This window comes from Sinohyriopsis cumingii, unplaced genomic scaffold (genome assembly GCF_028554795.1).
Source record: "Sinohyriopsis cumingii isolate HCF-2022 unplaced genomic scaffold, ASM2855479v2 utg001460l, whole genome shotgun sequence".
Taxonomy (NCBI): domain Eukaryota; kingdom Metazoa; phylum Mollusca; class Bivalvia; order Unionida; family Unionidae; genus Sinohyriopsis; species Sinohyriopsis cumingii.
The window spans coordinates 1929636-1953183 of NW_028316002.1; the positions used below are offsets into that span (position 1 = coordinate 1929636).

Sequence of the window (23548 nt, forward strand, 5' to 3'; positions counted from 1 at the left end):
ACAACAGTAGACTGCTGTGTAAAGATATAACATTTAGGCGGTGTACGTGTGTTACGAAACTTCGTAAGTAATATTATTTGTATGTAGAGCAAGGCGTGTATGGAATGAGACATGTTAGTGTGTGAGAAGGGAATGGTAAAGTGTTCGACAAGTGTCTGATGAGAAGTCCGTGAGAGAGTGGTAGATTACGAGGATGTGTATAGAGAGAACAGGATGTACGTCCCTTTCATTTTCTTCAGGAAGCTCCCAAGGTACATGTTAAAGACGGCACAAAACTCCCAAGAGAGGGAAGGAGGAAGTACAGGAATTAGTACAGAAGGGTGCGGACGGAAGAAGTATCACAGGAAGGTTGCAAGAGGGAAGAAGGTGGGATAATAGAAGAAGAGAGAGAAACGGATGCAGATGACCACAGGGGATTACTCACTGAAAAGAGAGGATCTCACATTAGGACGTTAACTCTAATATGATGAAATAAAGAAAGGCTTTTGTTAATTGGCCAATAATGTATTAATTTATGAGTGAAGTTTAATTGGAAGATTTGTATGCAGAAATTACTTGAATAGTTTCATTTATTATTAATATTAGGCCTAATTGAATTGTAATATATTTTACCTTGAGTTGTTCATGTATTTTGGCTGTCAGAATTAGGGTAGTACGAATTTATTTATCAACATATGCAGCTTTCATTGTGACCTCACAGCGCGCGATATTCAGTCCGAAATTTACTGGATCACACCTGTAGGTTGATCTCCACAAATATTAATGTACTTTAACATTGTTTGTGTTGTAGGTACTTCTCGGGCCGTGTAAATAAAGACCTTCCAAAGGAATATGGATGTATGAGGATCCAAATAAAGTGAATAATTGCCATCGAAAGTTATGTATAATCAAATTTTAAAAGATGACACAGATTACTGAAATAATCGATGCTGAACGCATACATGACGACCTGTATGACTTTTATTACATGGCAAGAAGAATCTTAAGGAAATATCTTTAAATAATTTTAAAAATTAAATAAAAATATTATATGATGTTAGTAGATTATTAAAATAGTAGGGCATGAAGAAAGAATATATTATGCATTTGGTGTGTGAAAATGTACAAAGTTGTATTGAGCGAAATTGTCACTACAATTTGAAGATCTAGTAGACTGAACGTTACACTGTCAGTATGCGACAATTTAACAAAAATATAGAATTCATGGAAAACAAATTACGAATAAAAAGAAATATTATTGTTCATTATACGAGATCTGTTTTGCAGTCAGCAATAGGAATGACAAATTTTGACATGAATCTGAAATCATTCATACATTTAAAGGGATGAAGGAAGCATTGCAAATTGTTTAAAATGAGAGTTCCAGTTGTCAATGGACTTCACTTGGTTTGTTTATAAAGCCTAAAGACAGTTTGTCAAGCATATCATAATCTCTTGCCATCATAATGCCATTTCAAATGGCTAAAAACAATATTTAAGAATGTATATCACTATCCTCAAAGAACAAATGCTTGCACAAATATCAGTTAATTGTGGAAACAAACATGACAAATAGAAAATAAAATCTGATAAATAGACAGAGTGGTTAACTGAAAAATCTACCTTCATTTTATACAGTTAGAAAGGTGGAAAAGATTTCAATATAGACATGTCTATGCAAGTCACATTGATGACTTATGGCAGTCAAACATTTCCAAAATACAGAAAATGTAAACATGAAAAATAGAACCATACATAACACTTTCAAAATAATCTTTTCAAAATAAAAACAAAGCCTTAGAAGATACAGACTGATGTAGGAAATGAGTTATACAACAAAGACGTTCAGGATTTGTTGGGAAGGAAAATATTGATTACTGCTCTACTAAAGGAAACAATAAGGATTATGTAGTGGAAACAAGAAGGATTATGTAGTGGAAACAACAAGGATTATGTAGTGGAAACAAGAAGGATTATGTAGTGGAAACAATAAGGATTATGTAGTGGAAAGCTTTTACAGAACTGCAAAAATTATGATGTGAAGTTATTTCACTTAGAATGAAAATTTAAGGTTTGACATTTTGTCAAAGCTAATTTATGGACACTGTAACAACCATTAAACAGAACTGACTCCAGTTCAAGTGAGCAAGGAAGAAATACTAAATTTAGAATTTCTGAAACAGTCCGACTTGATACAAATACATTTTTATGGTTACAGATCTCTTCTCAAAGTACCTGTTGGTTGGAAAAAGTAGACACAAAATAGGCAGATTATGTATACAATGCATACATAAAGATTTTCTGAGAGAAAGCCAAAAACAGAAAAGTTATCTGGAGAGTAATGCAACAAAACAATTAAGGATTTTTGGAAAAGGAAACATTGAGTACTACTCAGTCCAAAAAGGCATCTAGACAGGTTTAGCATATCACTGATGACTAGAAAGTCAAGAGCCAGAAAATGGGTTGATGTTTTGCCAAAAGGCATATGGAAAGGTTTAGCATATCACTGATGACTACAATGACATCTGGAAAGGTTTAGCATATCACTGATGACTACAATGGCATCTGGAAAGGTTTATCACATCACTAATGATTGCAATGACATCTGGAAAGGTTTAGCATATCGCTGATGATTACAATGACACCTGGAAAGGTTTAGCATATCACTGATGACTAGAATGACAAGAGCCAGAAAATGGGTTGATGTTTTGCCAAAAGGCATCTGGAAACATTTAGCATATCACAGATGACTAGAATGACAAGAGCCAGAAAATGGGTTTGTTTTTTGGCAAAAGGCATCTGGAAAGGTTTAGCATATCACTGATGACTACAATGACATCTGGAAAGGTTTAGCATATCACTGATGACTACAATGACAAGAGCCAGAAAATGGGTTGATATTTTGCCAAAAGGCATCTGGAAAGGTTTAGCATATCACTGATGACTACAATGACATTTGGAAAGGTTTAGCATATCACTGATGACTACAATGGCATCTGGAAAGGTTTAGCATATCACTGATTACTACAATGACATCTGGAAAGGTTTAGCATATCACTGATGACTAGAATGACAAGAGCCAGAAAATGGGTTGATATTTTGCCAAAGCAAATTTTATGGATAGATTATCACATGCCAATAGACACGTAATGCAGGTTGAAACGAGCAAGAGGAAAACAGATAATAATAGTAATAATAATAATAAGAATAATAAGAATAATAATGAGGACTTTTTGTATAGCACCTCATCTTTAGAAGCTCTAAGCGCTTTACAACATTAGACAACATCTATAACACAAAAAACATATAATGATATGATTACAAAAAGCAAACACCATGAAATTAGAAAACGTAAAACATGCTGAAAATATTTAAAGTATGAAACATTATTAGGTCTTTAAGTTTGTTCTTGCAGTCAAAATAGGTGAGTTTTAAGAGCACCCTTGAATGAGATCACTGTCTTTGTGTCTAAGTTCAGTGGGCAATTCATTCCATGTTGCTGGGCCCTCGAATGCAAAACTAATGCAAAAGTATGTTGTCCACATGACTTCATTTTCATAGTGGGAATGAGGAGTATAGGATTGTCAGAAGAGGAGCATAAGTATCTTGCTGGTGTGTACACTTGGGTGAGGTCAGATAGGTATTTTGGACTGGAGTGCGTCATTGAAACGTAGCACAGAACAAATTTTGTGTTTGATTCTGGATTGAATGGATAGCCAGTGTAGGGTACAGAGCAGGGCGAGATGTGCTCTGATCTTGGTACTCTAAGGATGATCCGAACAGCTGTGTTTTGAACGTTTTGAAGTTTCTGGAGTAGATATTGAGATGAGCCAGACAGAACTGAATTACAATAGTCCAGTCTTGAAAGTACTAAGGAACACACAAGCGTTTTAGTGGCATCAACTGAAAGATATTTATGAATGGAGCTGATGTGTCTCAGCTCAAGATATGCGGCCTTGCATATGTTCATGACATGTTGGTGCAATGTGAGAGTACAGTCAAGAGTAACACCTAGGTTTTGTACTGACTGTGTGAATTTAATGTTGGTGTTGCTGATATTTATTGTTTGAAGTAAAGGATGTGAATCAGAAAGTCTTTGTGTTATGGTCAGAATGGCTTCAGTTTTATCATCATTCATCTGTAGCTTGTTACATGTCATCCATTATTTCACATCAGAAATGCATCTCTCTACATCTTGGATGGTAGCATCAACTTCAGATGGGTGGCTAAATTTGTATATTTAGGTGTCATCAGCATACAATTGGTGAGACAATGGATGATGATCTATGACACTTGAGAGAGGCTGAGTGTTAGAATGAAGAGAACAGGTTCAAGAACAGACCCCTGTGGAACACCACAACATAGATTAATTGGGCTGGAGTGTATTCCATTTGTGGACACAATTTGTGTCCTGTTGACCAAGTAGGACTTGAACCACGGTAAGGCTGTATCATGTATGCGAAATACATGCTGGAGACAGTGAAGTAGTATATCATGGTCTAAAGCTGTACCGGTCACTTTTTGCCGATACCGCGTATAGCCGATTATTAAAACTGCCGATATCGATTATGAGACCGATTATTTCAAGAAACTGCCTGTTCTACAGTTAGTGAAAGCACTAGCATTTAATTGACAAGTAAACCATGCCCTATTTTTTTTATAACTAACAATGCCTAAAATGGGCACAGATTTATGTTAACAGTTCAAATGTGGTCTCAAGCTACCATACATGTGATAACTATTTCCCACATTTTATATCCCACCTTATTTCTTATTGTTAACTCATATATGCAAATAAAACTCTTTACTAAATAACATGTTCATTCCGAAATAGTTTTTTTGGGGCACATATGCTCTGTGATATGTTTCTTCATTCCTTCTTTTAATTTAATGATGGTAATCAATGCTTATATATATGGTACAGTAATGCCAGGTCAAGTTGACTCGTGTAAGCTTCATTGGTGGGAATGGAGATCATAATTTTCTTGTCGAGAAAATATCTACAGCATTCAGTAATCATTCCTGGGATTTAGGAAGCAGTTCACTAACAAGCAAAGCATGTAAAGCGCGGCAAAAATAAATTTCTGAACCCATGGTTGATGGAGATGTACTTGGAAAATAATATACATAATATAGATTTGCTTAATACCTGATGTTTCTATTAACAAAAGTGAAACTGTAGGAAAGTAGATATTTTACATTTGAGAATGCATTTATTTCAGGTGACAACAGTTAGACCTATGCACTAATGGTGATGCATAATGCAAAGACCATGGAAGTAGTGCAAAACAGTCATGTAATGCTTTATTTTGTAATATTATGGCTGTATTGCTTGTTGTCAATAAAGTAATAACTATCCCATCTTTTTCAATTTTCATTGCATATTACATTAATAGTCTTGGAAAAATATTCACTACTTTTATTCTGGTGACATTTTTTAATAACTGGCAACAAAATATTGAGATTGGCGAATTTTTTTGGCAACAACTTTTTAAAAGCCACAACCATCCCTGTATTGTGTATGCTGCAAGTTCAACAGCCACACGAAGCCTCACTGGCTGGTTGGCTGCTGTGATTGGGATGAGTACATGCATGGTATTGATAATTTGTTGTGAGCAGACAATCAGTCGTAGTTTACAGCAAGAGTGTTAAAAAGTATTCACCTTTAGGAATATACTGTCTTTCAATTAACCCCCAAATCAAATGTTAATTCCTTAATTTCTACTATTTAATTCTGATTTAAAATTCAAGCCATGTCAAGATGAATGTTATGATTAAATTTATATTTTGGAAATTTGTTTTAACATTGGCACCGATTATTTCTGCCAATACCGATTGTTCCATTAATTAGTTTGATTATGAGTATGGCCGATTAATCGGTACAGCTTTATCATGGTCTATTGTGTCAAATGCTGCAGACAAATCAAGGAGGGTGAGCACTGTAATCTTTCTGCTATCCAAAGCAGAGAGAAGGTCATTAACTAATTTTAAAGGAGCAGTTTCAGTACTGTGGCAAGGGCGATATGCATACTGTACATTGCTAAAAAGACTGTCTGAATTCAGATGAGATACAAGTTGGGATAGAACAACTTTTTCTAAGATTTTGATATGAATGGGAGATTAGAAACTGGGCAGTAGTTCTTTAAATCATTATGGTTGAGTGTTAGTTTCTTCAGCAGAGGCTTTACAATGGCAGTTTTGACAAATTATAGGAATTCCCCAGATGAGAGAGAGGTATTAATAACATCAGTTAGTGATGGCAATATTGGATCTAAGCACTCAAGCAGCAGTGATGTTGGAGCTGGATTAGGTTCACATGACTTTGGTGCACTCTTCATCCTGATTGTAAGTACTAAATCAATATCATACAGACAGGTTCAGATGCTGCTAACATTTGCCACTGAAATTCTGAATCCCAACTGTATGGTGATGACAAGTCAATTGAAACTGTGGTGTCAAGCTTATCGCTAATGGTTTGTACTTTGTCAAGGAAGAAATATGCAAACAGGTCCAGAAGGTCGACTGCAGAGAAGGTAGTTGGAAGTGGTGTACATTTGTTCCTCGACATTAGCTTGTTAGTAACCTCCAAGAGCTCTTTGCAGCTGGAATTTATGCTGCTATTGTTTTTGAAAAAAACTGATACATTCAGAACTACTAACTTTATATTTGGTGAAATAATTAAAAAACACCAATATTTGAAAAAGGCTTCCCTCCAAGGAAATATTAATAATCATTCCAACAACATTAGAGTATCTGGTTGTTCCTAAGAGGATACTGTATGTATGTGTGTGTGTGTGTGTGTGTGCGTGCAAGTATGTCTGTGTGTGTATGTATGTATGTATGTATGCATGCATGCATGTATGTATGCACATATATAAACATTCTCCAACTGTGTGCTACTGATTCTAGACCTATGATGAATTTCCATATATTAATCATTAGTGACACATATAAATAAATATAAAAAGTGTTAATAATCCCCATTTCCTAAATGAATTGAATATGGTACACAATTTCATCCCAATCCTTTCTGCTTTCTGTTCCCCCTCCCCTCTCATGCATAATGGAAAAAACTTACGCAGAAATCTGGAGTGAGAGAGAAAAAGAATTTGTGGTGGATGAAAACCTTGAATTTGAACTTGCACCAAATAACCTACAAGAATATGGTTTGTCATAATGGTATGTATGCACTTTCCTTGGGATTAATCTACATTGTTTATATAATCAATGATACAAAGTTGCAAACCCTGTCGACATTATACAGTAAATTTCTTGGTTATGTGGTACAAATACTGTGATGTATTCAATGTTTTATTTTGTTATTGTTGCTTCTTAAACCTATTATAATGTTCTAAAAAATTATTAATTAAATAGGAAAAGGCCACCCTCTCTCTCTCTCTCTTTGGAGCATCGTAGCAAGATACAGGTGAAAATCAATGAAAAGATGAGCGTAGAGGATGTTTGCTTGTGACATACAACAATGTCTCTGAACGTATGAATGATGGTAAATGTTAAGTCAAACCAACCAAAGAATGAGAGAGAGAGAATGTCAGTTTTTAAGTCAAAACGACCAGAGAGAAAGAGAGAGGGAGACAGAGATTTATGGTCGGTAGTACCATTATTAAAGCAGAATAATGACTTAGATCAACTGTACGTATATTAAAATATTTTAATTACCTCTTGTTGGTTTGTTACTTTGCTTAGTTTCCATTCCACATTAATTTCCATGCAACAGATCGTGAATGGTTAAGTGTTCATATGAATAGCATAGCTAACCATGTGTTTATAGTGCTCTACTTTCTTCATTAAAACCATGTTTCTTGTTTAAATCATAAGTGTGTATTATATTAATTTAATCAATGTGAAGAAAAATAGAAACTCAGAAAAGAAAACAATCAACTTATTAAAATGCAAAGGTATTGTGAATAGCCACAAAAGGAATACAACTACATTTTGTAGTTGACACACTTGGCAGCGACGTGAGGAGTTCATTCACTCAGTCAAAACACAATTGCTTGATGTAAATCTGAACTCAGTTCAAAGGGCAAATATATGTATTTGTATGTGATATAAATAAAATATATGTATAGTGTAAACTGTATCAATGATATACCACTCGTATAAATTTGTCATTAAAAGGAAACTCTGCAAGACTTGTTTCAAACATCTTGTGGTATATCATTGATACAGCATACATACTACACACACACACACACACACACACACACACATATATGTATGTAAATATGAATGTATTTATGTATATATGTACGTATGTATGTAAATATGCATGCAGGCATGTACATATGTATACACATATGTACGTACGTACATACGTATGCATGCATGCATGTATGTACGTACGTGTGCAAGTATGTATGTATGTATGTATATATGTATGGTGCTTAACAGCTTGTCAGCACAATAAAATGTATGCTCTAAAAACGTAAAGCTAAACAATTGAAGGAAAGTGAGAAAAATGGTGAGCTGGTGAAATTAGGTTATACAAATAGGAGACCAAATAACTTTAACCAATTTGATTTGTTTTTACTGCACATTATCTCAGAAAAAACATTCAGAAAATGTCAATGCAGAAATTTTTTTAAGCATTGTATGGATGATCAGACTATAATCTTTTTCACAACACACAGGTTTCTTTAAAAAGGGAAGAACCAAATCACTGCCACAAAAAGGATCTACAAGTTTGAAGGTTTCATGGGCTGTCTTAATGTAACAAAAAATTTCAGTAACAACTTTCACTTTACAGTAATGAAGAAAATTATATAACTGTATCCAAAAGTTTTAAAGGGTTAAAATTTTGTCAACTTATATGAAATTAATTTCATGGGACACAGATTAGAAGACTGTAGTTTTGTCTGTAGCAAAACAACATGCTTACAAAGTGATAAGACATTCTCCGAGTACATTACAGTTTTATTATCATAGCACTGGTATGTTTCTATATGCAGTCTGGGTTTAAATACCAATAACATAACAGAGTAAGATAACATACCAGAAATTTAAAAGACATACATGAATTTCAAATCAAAAGTTTACATTATGGTGAAACTTAGCTAAAAATGGAAACTGATGAGATATACATGTGAAAGCACTGATCAATTATGAATATGTTACCATTATAAATTATAAATTTCTCAAACATTCCATTTTATATTTTATTTTGGTACAGCAGTCCCTCACTGTAGAGCTTCTCATTATACCAATGCATCTCTTATAGCATAGGTACGGTCAAGGACTTCTTAAAATTATCTGAATTTTATTTTACTCTTATAGCATAGGTACAGTCAAGGACTTCTTAAAATTATCTGAATTTTATTTTACTCTTATAGCATAGGTACGGTCAAGGACTTCTTAAAATTATCTGAATTTTATTTTACTCTTGCTGATGAATTTCACTTAATATTAGTCCCTGGTTAATGAGAACCAATTATGTTATTTCGCACAACTGAATACCATATTTCTGTGTTGTATGCATTATTATTACACTGCCTTGTTAGATCATCTCTCATTATAAGGCTCCCTCACTATTAATATACATCACTTGATGACTCCCATAGTAGCACTGTAAAGAAGGGGGTACTGTATAACTTAAAGCAATAAAAGTAACCAACCTCATATATATTATTAGATAAATGATAGGCAAAATGAGCAGTGCCTTCTATTAGAACAGGTACCCTGCTAATCATGCATGAAATTAAACAGTTATTTTAAAATGAATTTAGAATACTTGAACAGATTTACAGAGGATTTAAAGAGTCTGACTTTACAACCAAACTGACACAATTTTAGCCAAAAAACCTAGAAAGATCCCCATTCTGATAACCATTTTAAGCACAACAAACCAACCGTTCATAATCCTGAGCCCCTACAGACCCCCCCATATGCACTTGGATAACTGTAACCTAAGGAATATTTTCACTAAATTTCCTTCTGCATGTTTTGCGAATACAGTACTACCTTACTATACAGCCCCTCTATATAATGTTGAGCCTTGAATTATCCTGGTATGGTCCCATCAAATTCTCAAATTGTGTTTGATTATTGCTACTATACTTCACTAAATTTAGTTTTTGGATCATGAAAAATTATTCAATACACTATTTTTGTGTTGACATAACATCTGACAGTATTAAAGTCCCTCACTATCATCAAGATGAAATAAATGAAAAGGTTTTGGAATTTAGTTGCTACATACTGCACATTAAAACTGCCTTGTGTATATCTGGAAGAATTCAAAATGGTATGCAGAGATGCTATTTGACAACATGAAATGTGCCCTACACATTTCAGTCATGGATACCAATTATGTCTCCATTTGTATATATCTTGATAAATCACCAATCTGAACCTTTTCAATCTACGTAACCAAAATCATACCCATGATAATAAATATGAAGATTTACCCTTGCCTACATCATTGATGAATGCCTGCCAGTAGCTTCTCGTGGGTCGGTGGTTCTTTCCTGGGTTTTCCAGGGTTCTTCCTCCACCAGTTATACTGGCCGCCATATATGGCCTATCTTGTGCTGAAAAATGGCGTTAAACCCTACAACAACAACAACAACATCATTGATGCTGACATGTACATCAATCAATAAAACTCCAATAGACACCAATCATGAAGAGAACAAAATAATTGCAAAATCAAGTTAATGCAGAAGATATAAATAATAAATCGTCAAATCACAGTATTATTTTACCTGTATCACATCATGAAAATTAATAATATCTGGGTGTCATGGAAGCATCTGTATTCCATGTAGTAATTCACCTCACAGAATATTGCATGGCTACAAATACTAGGAATGAAACAATTCATCAGAAAATTAATATACTGATTTTTCCTGTTAGCTACCACACTATCAGTACTTCCAGAGGGAAATATTTCAGTGTTGTTGCATGGCACTATCTTAACTTACATCTTTAATGATAAATTTGTATTTTAAAAATATTTTAACTTTATAGCAGAAAATAACATGTGAACATGATGAACTATAATTATATTATGACAATACCAATATCAAATTAAAAAGCAAATCTTTATGTTTTGAGTTGGGATTTGTTCTTATTCAACTTATGAATTTGTTTTCCAACTAATATAATAGCTATCATTCATTTACTTATCTACAAATCAGAGCTTAAATATTTCCTTCAAAACAAACTGGGAGAAAAAAATTTTTATTGAAAAAAATACCAGCCCCAATAGTTAGTCTCTTAAATAAGCAAATTACCACCATAAATATTAAAAATTATATGAAAGTAAATGTAGGTATAAAACAAAGATACAAAATAAATATATGACAAACAATCAGTTATATTACCTATCTACTGTACGTTTAAAAAATCATTTATATTACCTATCTATTATACAAACAATCAGGTAAATTACCTAGTTATATTAACTATCTATTGTACAAGCAATCAGGTAAATTACCTAGTTATATTAACTATTTATTGTACAAGCAATCAGGTAAATTACCTAGTTAAATTAACTATTGTACAAACAATCAGGTAAATTACCTAGTTATATTAACTACCTATTGTACAAGCAATCAGGTAAATTACCTAGTTATATTAACTATCTAATGTACAAGCAAGCAGTATATTACCTATCTATTGTAAAAATAATCATTTATATGTGCAAAAGAAGTGAAGCAAAATAATTTTTGCAAGTGCTGGACTGCAAGCAAAAATAGCACCATGTGATAACAAAGCCAAAAACTAGTGACCAATGATATGCAATAAAAAACCCACCAAAAACAGCAAAAACTTGGTATTGGTAAATGAATACAAAATCTCATGGAGCAGTCGCAAATCTTTTCGTATGAATAATATAATTTTGTACAAAGTGAAGATTCTAATACTGGTATCAGTGTACTCACTGCTTCCTATTATTAAATTTTGCAAAGTTAGTGCTCAAGTGGAAAATATACCATTTAGTTTGGACACTGTAAAGTGGACATTGTAAAGTGTTATACGGTCTCTTTTTCATTGCAATTGCTGGGTGGGGCTCATACAATATTTCTTATAAATTAGTTTTGTGAGCAACATTCATGATGGAGAGGATTACCTATGAAAATCTGACAATCTCTGTATTTTTCACTACAGGTGTATACATTTATTTTTCATTCTGTTATTACTGAATAGTTCATTCAGAGGTAAAGCTTGACAGATGTAAGGAAGAATACTAATATTAGCAAGTCTTGCCACTTTTTTGTCATATGAGCTTTCAATTTTAGTTTTCAGGGTACCACAGAACCATTTAAAGAATATATATATATATATATATATATATATATATATATATATATATATATATATATCGTTGAACGTCCTAACTTTGATTCATGCCTTTTGTTTCTCCTGACCTCGCACACCTGTTTTGAGATCATGATGGTATCACTGACAGTAACAGTAATTGTTGATTAATAAGTATTTGACAAAATAAAACTTAAATATTTACTAAGAACCAAATGAAAGAAAACACACTGGAATTGCCCCTTTTTGTTAATGCCATATTTTCCAAACATTTGTGGTTCTGGAGTGAGTGTCAACTCTTCAAGTCAGGGCCACTATTCACATTTTTTAAAATACCTTTTTATTAGCAGGAAACCCATAACAGACATTTTTATGATGGTAAAGTCAATGCAAAAGCTTGGTTACTATAACATGTACTTCTTATAACAGATAAGCAATAATGAATCTAACTGAAAACTATACATAATGAAATTTTGCATCGAAATATTTTAATACAAGGGTAAAACATCTGTTATAAATAACATGAAAAATATCTTTTAAAATTCACATCATCTATAAACATGATAACTGTATCAGAAGTCTGAAGAAAAAATTTATTACAAAATTAATCACATTTTTTCTTTGATATTTTTTTATCATTACTTATAAGTGTTTCATTGTAGCTAATATGCATTTGAAGGAAATAAAATATATTACAGATGCAAATATTATTAATATAGAGACATCATAAACAATTGGTTTTATACCTTGGCCTAATTGTTTCATTCCAATCCTGTCATGTGGTATTTATTTCAAGGGCACAAACTATGAATGTACATCAGGAAATATACATATTTTGACATACATAGTAAAAGCATAACTGTCAAGAAATTTGGACAGTTTTTAAATGTTTTTCAACTATGAATAAATTAAGCAGATATAGTTCAACACTTTCTATGGTGATTTTAATAGTTGCATGCAATAGTATAAGTGTTACAATTAAGAGGTGAACCATAGCAGGTCAAAGATATATATATATATATATATATATATATATATATATATATATATATATATATATATATATATATATATATATATATAAAACAGGAAAGTTTCCATATAGCTTGATATTCTTCAATTTTTTGACTTAGCAATAATGAGGGATTAAAAAATGTAACCTTCCTCAAAACAACTCTAAGATTCCAAGTTATTTATAAACCATTTTAAATGAGTAACAAAATAATAAAAAAATAACAATCATTACAACAAAAACATGATGCAAAATGTACAACTTCAGACATTCTTAAAAGTTATGAAGTTTACAACAAGTATGTGTCTACCGTACCTCATATTAAACAAGCAACACTGGTATGTAAACAAACATCTATAGAATGAAGAATTGGTGATTTACGAATAAAATATTATTATAAGTACTGTACTCTATGTATTGACAAATTATCATGCTTCCATGTATATCCAAGCATTTTCAATTAACACTCTTCATACAAAACTACAGATAAAAGACACATCAAAGAAAAGAAATCTAGTGAAATAAGTAAATTCTAGATTGAGTAGTTTGAATAAAGAAATCATGGAAGATTTTATATTTGCGAATAATAAACATATATCATCCGTCAAATTAATATTAAAATCAAATTAAATATTAATATCAGAAAAATTGGATGTGTATAATCAATATCCACAATGTTGGTATATGAACTTGTCACAAAGTTTTGAATGTAAAGATACATGCTCCAAGCAGTCACCTATGGGACACATCGATGCTCTCCTTAACTACCACTAATGAGATGCATCACTTTCCTTACCAGTCACTTAATGAGATGGATCACTTTCCTTACCAGTCACTTAATAGAGACGGGTCAGTTTCCAAACCAGTCACTTAATAGAGATGGATCAGTTTCCAAACCAGTCACTTAATAGAGATGGATCAATTTCCGTACCAGCCACTTAATGAGATGCATCACTTTCCTTACCAGTCACTTAACTCATTCGGCCCCAGCACTGTTTTCAGTATCTCTGCTGATATGCCACAGAAGCACAAAGCTGTGTCTAGCTGCTTGTGTCCATTAGTTTTTACCTGTTTGAAAATATCGTGCACATGCATTCACTCTTAACTTAATTTCTCTTCTTATATCCAAACAAAATCCACGAAATTTTCACCATTTATTTCAAAAGAATTTGCCGACACATTGATGTAATTTTTTCCCCATTTGTCGAAGTCTTTTACAACTTATTTATTCAGTATTTACAAACTTATGTGCAACGTTTATCCGCAAGAACTCCGTCATCATCGCTGTCAGCATCATTATCTTCGGACGATTCAATCTCAGAAACTTCTATGTCCAAATCTAAATCTCACAAAGTATCCAACTGCTGAACATATCTTTCCTCAGCTTGCTCAATATTTTCAAGATCAAACCCGAGAAACTCCACATTTTTGCTCTCATCAAAAATCATTCTTCCGTCCGCCATCATTTATGATTTTTCATGAACAGAACATGTGTAGCTAAACCGCTCTCAAACTTTAGCCCTTGGCTTCTGAACAATTCAAATTTCCACAAATGAAAGTAAAATCATTTCTGATTGGTTTAATAGTTGTTTAGTTCTTGGAATAAACCATTTCTAACCAATCAGAGACGTTGTATCTAACACACATTCATCATGCCTGGAGATGGGATCGGCCATTGAATGCAGTAAACAATTCACAACTACAGGCGGGATCGGCCAATGAATGCAGAAACCAAACCACGCCTACAGATGGGATCGGGGCCGAATGAATTAATTGAGATGGATCACTTTCCTTACCAGTCACTTAATGAGATGCATCACTTTCCTTACCAGTCACTTAATGAGATGCATCACTTTTCTTACCATTCAATTAATGAGATGCATCCCTTTCCTTACCAGCCACTTAACAAGATGGATCAGTTTCCATACCAGTCACTTAATGAGATGCATCACTTTTCTTATCAGTCAATTAATGAGATGGATCAATTTCCATACCAGCCACTTATTGAGATGGATCAGTTACCATATCAACCACTTAAAGAGATGGATCAGCTTCCTTACCAGTCACTTAACAAGATGGATCACTTTCCATACCAGCCACTTAATGAGATGGATCACTTTCCATATCAGCCACTTAATGAGATGGATCACTTTCCATACCAGCCACTTAACAAGATGGATCACTTTCCATACCAGTCACTTAATGTGATGCATCACTTTCCTTACTAGTCACTTAATGAGATGCATCACTTTCTTTACCAGTCACTCAATGAGATGCATCACTTTTCTTACCAGTCAATTAATGAGATGCATCCCTTTCCTTACCAGCCACTTAACAAGATGGATCAGTTTCCATACCAGTCACTTAATGAGATGCATCACTTTTCTTATCAGTCAATTAATGAGATGGATCAATTTCCATACCAGCCACTTATTGAGATGGATCAGTTTCCATACCAGCCACTTAAAGAGATGGATCAGCTTCCTTACCAGTCACTTAACAAGATGGATCACTTCCCATACCAGCCACTTAATAAGATGGATCACTTTCCATACCAGCCACTTAATGAGATGGATCACTTTCCATACCAGCCACTTAACAAGATGGATCACTTTCCATACCAGTCACTTAATGTGATGCATCACTTTCCTTACCAGTCACTTAATGAGATGCATCACTTTCCTTACCAGTCACTTAACAAGATGGATGACTTTCCATACCAGCCACTTAATGAGATGGATCACTTTCCATACCAGCCACTTGACAAGATGGATGACTTTCCATACCAGCCACTTAATGAGATGGATCAGGTACCATACCATGGGCCCAGAGTGGCCGAGTGGTCTAAAGTGCTCACTGTTATGGATCACTGCTATCTCATCTCTGTCTGCGTGGGTTTGAGTCTCAGGTTCGGCCTATGTGGGTATGTGAGAAAGCTTGCCAGTAGCTTCTCGTGGGTCGGTGGTTCTTTCCAGGGGTTTCCTTGGTTTTTCCTCCACCATTAATACTGGCCACGATGTATAGCCTATATTGTGCTGAAAAATGGTGTTAAACCCCACAAAAAACAAACAAACAAAAAAGTTATCATACCAGCCACTTAATGAGATTCATCAGTTACCATACCAGCCACTTAATGAGATGCATGTTACCATACCAGCCACTTAATAAGATGGATCAGTTTCCATACCAGCCACTTAATAAGATGGATCAGTTACCATACCAACCACTTAATGAGATGGATCAGTTACCATACCAGGCACATAATGAGATGGATCAGTTTCCTTACCAGCTACATAATGAGATTGATGAATTTCTTTAAAACCCACTTTACAGTATAAACATGTATTCTCTTTACCACCCACTAATAATTCACTTTTATGTTAAGGTAGTACCTAATTAATGGTGGTTGATAATAAATACAGATTTCTCATTATCTTTTGAAGGCTCAAATTCAAAATTATATGGCCTGGCCAATGCAACAATGTAACAGTATTGTATGCAATTTTTTCATTAATGCTGCTAATGAGAATAATGTAGAATGTTTAACACAAGAATGGAACATTAGAAACAAAGATAATATGCAAAGTGGCTAGTTCAAAAAGGTTAGTTGAGGTTTACGTCTGTAAAAATTATTATAAACAAGTCATACTTCTACCTTAAAGTTAGGACCACACGCTGGTCAGTTCAGGACTATTTTCAAAATCACCTGATTACATGCACAGATCAAAGTATACAGTGTAGCTGTATGGAGTTCTTAAGTTTATCTTTTTACATTATTTTACCTGTGTGGATCTAGTTACTAATTTTCAAGAACTGAATAATTGGAACATTTTTGCCTTGTAGCATTTGTGCCAGTTAATAATAAACTAAATTCAGATTATCCTGGTACCTCATATCGGCAGCATGGTCTTTACCATTAAAATTTTTTTTAGGTATAATTTGAGTTTCTTTCTTGTAAGAAATTTGCTATTTTTAATAAATCTTTTCATCTTTTAACTGAATGAATACAGCATCTATCATCAGCAAATTGATGATTACATTAAAAGTTGCAATTTTTACAATACCAAATGAAAACCACCCACTAACAACAGCCACACTTGTTCATTTCCATTTATTTTGCCAATTAACAAACTTATATGAAATCAGGCCACCTACCAATTCACAACCATTTTCAGTTGAATTATAACACTTTAGCTCATGTAAGCTCCCTTTGACACCCTTACTCCATTCTCATGGAAGTGCTATTAGATGCCTCAATCCAATTCACATACAAGCATGCTTGGATGCCTCTGCACCATCCACAAAGAAGTGTATTTGCATGCCTGCAGTAAATATCAGCCGTTCTGAGCTGGTTTTCATGACACCTTCATGGAAACCCCCATTAGAAACTACTGCCATTGTGGTAAATGACCATAATATCACATCACAGGATTGGTATTTAAGACCTAGTCATAATCTACTATTTAAGGTAACAGAGTTGGATTCTGCACTCTCCAAAATGGAGGTCAATTATTTCATTCAGCACTTTCATGCATGGATGATTAGAATTGACTATGAAGGCTTCAACTAGTCAGATATAGGCCTGACGTTGATGTAGACAATGCTAATTTTTGATAATTTATCAAATTTGGATGATTTAGTGATGAAGACAGACAAAGAACCTGCAGAATTTTAGACTGAGAAAGACCAGCTATGGCTGGTCACACAGCTTCAATGACCTGATGTTAAACAAGTTCTATCAAGATTTTAAAGCATATATAAAATTCTTCCATGAAAAATAATGATACAGCTATAAAGACCAGAGTTTATTCTTAAACCTGACAATAAAAAACAAATATGTACAAAAAATAAAAAATCTAGATTTTACAGGCAGGCCTATGTGCATCAAGTCATTTAGGTAACAGGTGTTCTATTTATAGCATTGTGATGTGTGGCTAATAGGCACACATATATAGTGACAGCCTAAATGGTAAAAAAAGACTCTATGAAGCAAACAGTTTGTGAAATTAATTGGGAGGTTCAATGTAAGTTTTCATTCCTCCAGTAGATCTGTCATCTCTGAAAGTTCACAAGCCTCAATGACAAATGGCACGTTAAGCCATTTTTTGTAAGTGGAAATCTTTCCATTCTCTGTGTTGCGAATTTTGAATGATTCACACTTGATGGTGGGCAAGGGAAGTGTATTGTAAATAAAATAAATACCCCAGTCCATACCACACTTCTTACAATATATCTTTTCTGCTTTTTGAAGACCTTCTATTTTCCTTTCATTGGGTTTCTTATGAGGCTTTGTGACTATTAGAGTTTTGAACTCCTTATCAATGACAACATGATACGTGCCTTTTAAAACACGCAAATCCTCGCCATCGATGACTTCAACAGAACATTTGTAGCAGCACAATTTAAACTGACCCTTCTTCTTCATGCAGATTTGTTTCTCCAGAACTCTATCACGGAACTCTTGTTTGCTTATTTCCTCCTTTTGGAACAGCTTGATTTTCCTCTGCAGTGATCTTGGATCAATTTTCTTGATGGACTCCATGGCTCGATACATCATGGCCCCCTTATAAGTACTTAGTTTGTCCACATCCAATGTCTTCTCATATCCCATCACAATGTTCTTGCCACCCTTCTTTCTTCCACGACCTGCAAAATATGTACCTCTTTACATTTACTTATCTCCATGTATTAAAACAACATCACAGCTTGTGATTAACTACTTTGGTAAGTGTTACATCCCTTTGTTGACAACTGCTTAGTCAAAGTCAGACAATCTGTACCAAGTATGCGGAATTCAGACACAAGTTTTGTCTTATTCTTCAAATTTTATTTATAAAGATCATTTCTTTTTGGCAAAAACAGGTTTTAATTAAAAAATTTAATTGATATAACAAAATGGTACCTAAATAAAATTTATTTTTTCATATTAAGCAGAAAAGATTCTTGTAAAAATATGTGATAAAATGCCAATGTAAGGCTGACCATAAATAGGGAGTCATATTTAACTTAATGTACATAAAGAAACCTCCTGAAATGGTGAATTGCTTCAACCCTCCATGTTACACTACTTACCCATTATTATATATAATGTGCTGTACCCAAACATTCAATTCAAATTACAATTACATTACCAAGTCTAGAATTTAACATATATATATATATACCTTAGTAACCAGAAGAACTAGTAGATTAAGAAATGTACAAGTCCTGCTGAATCTTAATTATTCCTTCCCACAAAATAATATTAAATGTACATCTAGATAAACAAAAACTTTTATTTCTTAAATATGACCAGATTCATATTGCAGAAGTGTAAATCTTGCTTTAGAAAATCACCAAAGCTACTTGAAAATATTTGTTACAAAACCACTAGAAAAAACAATGATTAAACATTCATTTGCAGCCTCATCATCTGGAAAAACAAACAGACAAATAATTTAATTAGATAAAATGGACAAAGACATCATTCACAGACTTATTATATATCATACCTCCACAGACAAATGATTTAATAAGATACAGAGACATCACTCACATAGTTATTATATATATCATACCTCCACAGACAAATGATTTAATAAGATACAAAGACATCACTCACATAGTTATTATATATATCATACCTCCACAGACAAATGATTTAATAAGATACAGAGACATCACTCACAGAGTTATTACATATCATACCTCCACAGACAAATGATTTAATAAGATACAGAGACATCACTCACAGACTTATTATATATCATACCTCCACAGACAAATGATTTAATAAGATACAAAGACATCACTCACATAGTTATTATATATATCATACCTCCACAGACAAATGATTTAATAAGATACAAAGACATCACTCACATAGTTATTATATATATCATACCTCCACAGACAAATGATTTAATAAGATACAGAGACATCACTCACAGAGTTATTACATATCATACCTCCACAGACAAATGATTTAATAAGATACAGAGACATCACTCACAGAGTTATTATATATCATACATCTACAGACAAATGATTTAATAAGATACAGAGACATCACTCACAGACTTATTACATATCATACCTCCACAGACAAATGATTTAATAAGATACAAAGACATCACTCAAAGAGTTATTACATATCATACCTCCACAGACAAATGATTTAATAAGATACAGAGACATCACTCACAGACTTATTATATATCATACCTCCACAGACAAATGATTTAATAAGATACAAAGACATCACTCACAGACTTATTATATATCATACCTCCACAGACAAATGATTTAATAAGATACAAAGACATCACTCACAGAATTATTACATATCATACCTCCACAGACAAATGATTTAATAAGATACAGAGACATCACTCACAGAGTTATTATATATCATACCTCCACAGACAAGTGATTTAATAAGATACAAAGACATCACTCACATAGTTATTATATATATCATACCTCCACAGACAAATGATTTAATAAGATACAGAGACATCACTCACAGTTATTATATATCATACCTCTCCACAGACAAATGATTTAATAAGATACAAAGACATCACTCACAGAGTTATTACATATCATACCTCCACAGACAAATGATTTAATAAGATACAGAGACATCACTCACAGACTTATTATATATCATACCTCCACAGACAAATGATTTAATAAGATACAGAGACATCACTCACAGACTTATTACATATCATACCTCCACAGACAAATGATTTAATAAGATACAAAGACATCACTCACATAGTTATTATATATCATACCTCCACAGACAAATGATTTAATAAGATACAAAGACATCACTCACAGAGTTATTACATATCATACCTCCACAGACAAATGATTTAATAAGATACAGAGACATCACTCACAGACTTATTACATATCATACCTCCACAGACAAATGATTTAATAAGATACAAAGACATCACCCACAGAGTTATTACATATCATACCTCCACAGACAAATGATTTAATAAGATACAAAGACATCACTCACAGAGTTATTACATATCATACCTCCACAGACAAATGATTTAATAAGATACAGAGACATCACTCACAGAGTTATTACATATCATACCTCCACAGACAAATGATTTAATAAGATACAAAGACATCACTCACATAGTTATTATATATATCATACCTCCACAGACAAATGATTTAATAAGATACAGAGACATCACTCACAGAGTTATTATATATCATACCTCTCCACAGACAAATGATTTAATAAGATACAAAGACATCACTCACAGAGTTATTACATATCATACCTCCAAAGACAAATGATTTAATAAGATACAGAGACATCACTCACAGACTTATTATATATCATACATCCACAGACAAATGATTTAATAAGATACAGAGACATCACTCACAGACTTATTACATATCATACCTCCACAGACAAATGATTTAATAAGATACAAAGACATCACTCACAGAGTTATTATATATCATACCTCCACAGACAAATGATTTAATAAGATACAAAGACATCACTCACAGAGTTATTACATATCATACCTCCACAGACAAATGATTTAATAAGATACAGAGACATCACTCACAGAGTTATTACATATCATACCTCCACAGACAAATGATTTAACCCTTTACCTCATACAAGCGTCTTTGGACGCCTCTACTCCATTCGCATGGAAGCGCCTTTTGACGCCTCTGCAAGATTCGCATAGAAGCGCCTTTTGACGCCTGCTGTAAACATCAGCCATTTTGAGCTAGTTTTCGTAGCGCCACCTTCGGGGAAAACCCCCCTATTACATACTACATTCATTTCTGCGAATGACAATTACGTCAGATCACGTGGTCGCTATTCATGCACTGGTCGATATCTGCTATTTAAAGTAACTGGGTCGTAATCTCCACTCTCCAAAATGGCAGCCGCAGATTTCATTCAGTACGTACGAAGTTTTCATGATTAGAATAACAACCACGGAAGATTCAATAAATTAGGTAAAGGCTCTGATATTAATGTAGGCAGCAATTAGTTTTTATAAATTATCAAATTCAGATGACTTAGTGATATAGACGCACATGAAAACCTTGTAAATTTCGAGTATCGGAAATGGCAGCTACGGTTGGTCACGCGGCCTCACAGACATGACGGTGAACGAGTTCTCTCAAGATTTTGAAGTACATAAAAAAAATTCTTCTGTGGAAAATAATTACACAGCTATAACAATCAGACATTATTCTTAAATTTGTCCACATATAATATATGTGTACCAAAAATGTAAAATGGTTAAAATTGTTGTTAAACGTAACATACACTAAATTGCTTAACAGTTCACAGGCAGGATTTCATTCAGTACTTATGAAGTTTTCACGAGTAGAATCACAACCACGAAAGATTCAGTAACTAAGGTAAAGGCTCTGATATTTATGTAAGCAGCAATTAGTTTTTATTGATTATCAAATTCAGATGACTTAGTGATGTAGACGCAGACGAAAAACATGTAAATTTCGAGTATGGGAAATGGCAGCTACGGTCGGTCACGCGGTCTCACGGACATGACGGTGAACGAGTTCTCTCAAGATTTTGAAACACATAGAATATTCTTCCATGAAAAATAAGTACACAGCTATAACAATCGGACTTTACTCTTCAATTTTTCCATATATAATAGATGTCTACCTAAAATGTAAAATGGTTAAAACTGCTGTTAAACGTAACACCACTACATTGCTTAACAATTCACAGGCATGCCTATGCGGATGCGGTCTGCTAGGTAACAGGTGTTCTATTTATAGCGTGCTGCACTTTGTCACTATGCTCTATGAGGTAAAGGGTTAATAAGATACAGAGACATCACTCACAGACTTATTATATATCATACCTCCACAGACAAATGATTTAATAAGATACAAAGACATCACTCACAGAGTTATTATATATCATACCTCCACAGACAAATGATTTAATAAGATACAAAGACATCACTCACAGAGTTATTATATATCATACCTCCACAGACAAATGATTTAATAAGATACAGAGACATCACTCAAAGAGTTATTATATATCATACCTCCACAGACAAATGATTTAATAAGATACAGAGACATCACTCAAAGAGTTATTATATATCATACCTCCACAGACAAATGATTTAATAAGATACAAAGACATCACTCACAGAGTTATTATATATCATACCTCCACAGACAAATGATTTAATAAGATACAGAGACATCACTCAAAGAGTTATTATATATCATACCTCCACAGAC

General features: G+C 33.5%; 1 protein-coding gene across 3 annotated transcripts in view; it reads right to left on the reverse strand.

Annotated features, from left to right (window-relative positions):
* Nucleotides 1-8505: 8505 nt before the first annotated feature.
* The window catches only part of LOC149772480 (ATP-dependent RNA helicase DHX58-like), a 92124-nt gene continuing 77081 nt past the window's right edge, over nt 8506-23548 (reverse strand). For all 3 annotated transcript variants that reach the window (XM_089947774.1, XM_089947773.1, XM_089947772.1), the window contains exon 17: nt 8506-18916. In XM_089947774.1, coding sequence (XP_089803900.1) covers nt 18303-18916 — 614 coding nt within the window. In that variant the 3' untranslated portion in view covers nt 8506-18302. The remainder of the gene's footprint in view (nt 18917-23548) is intronic.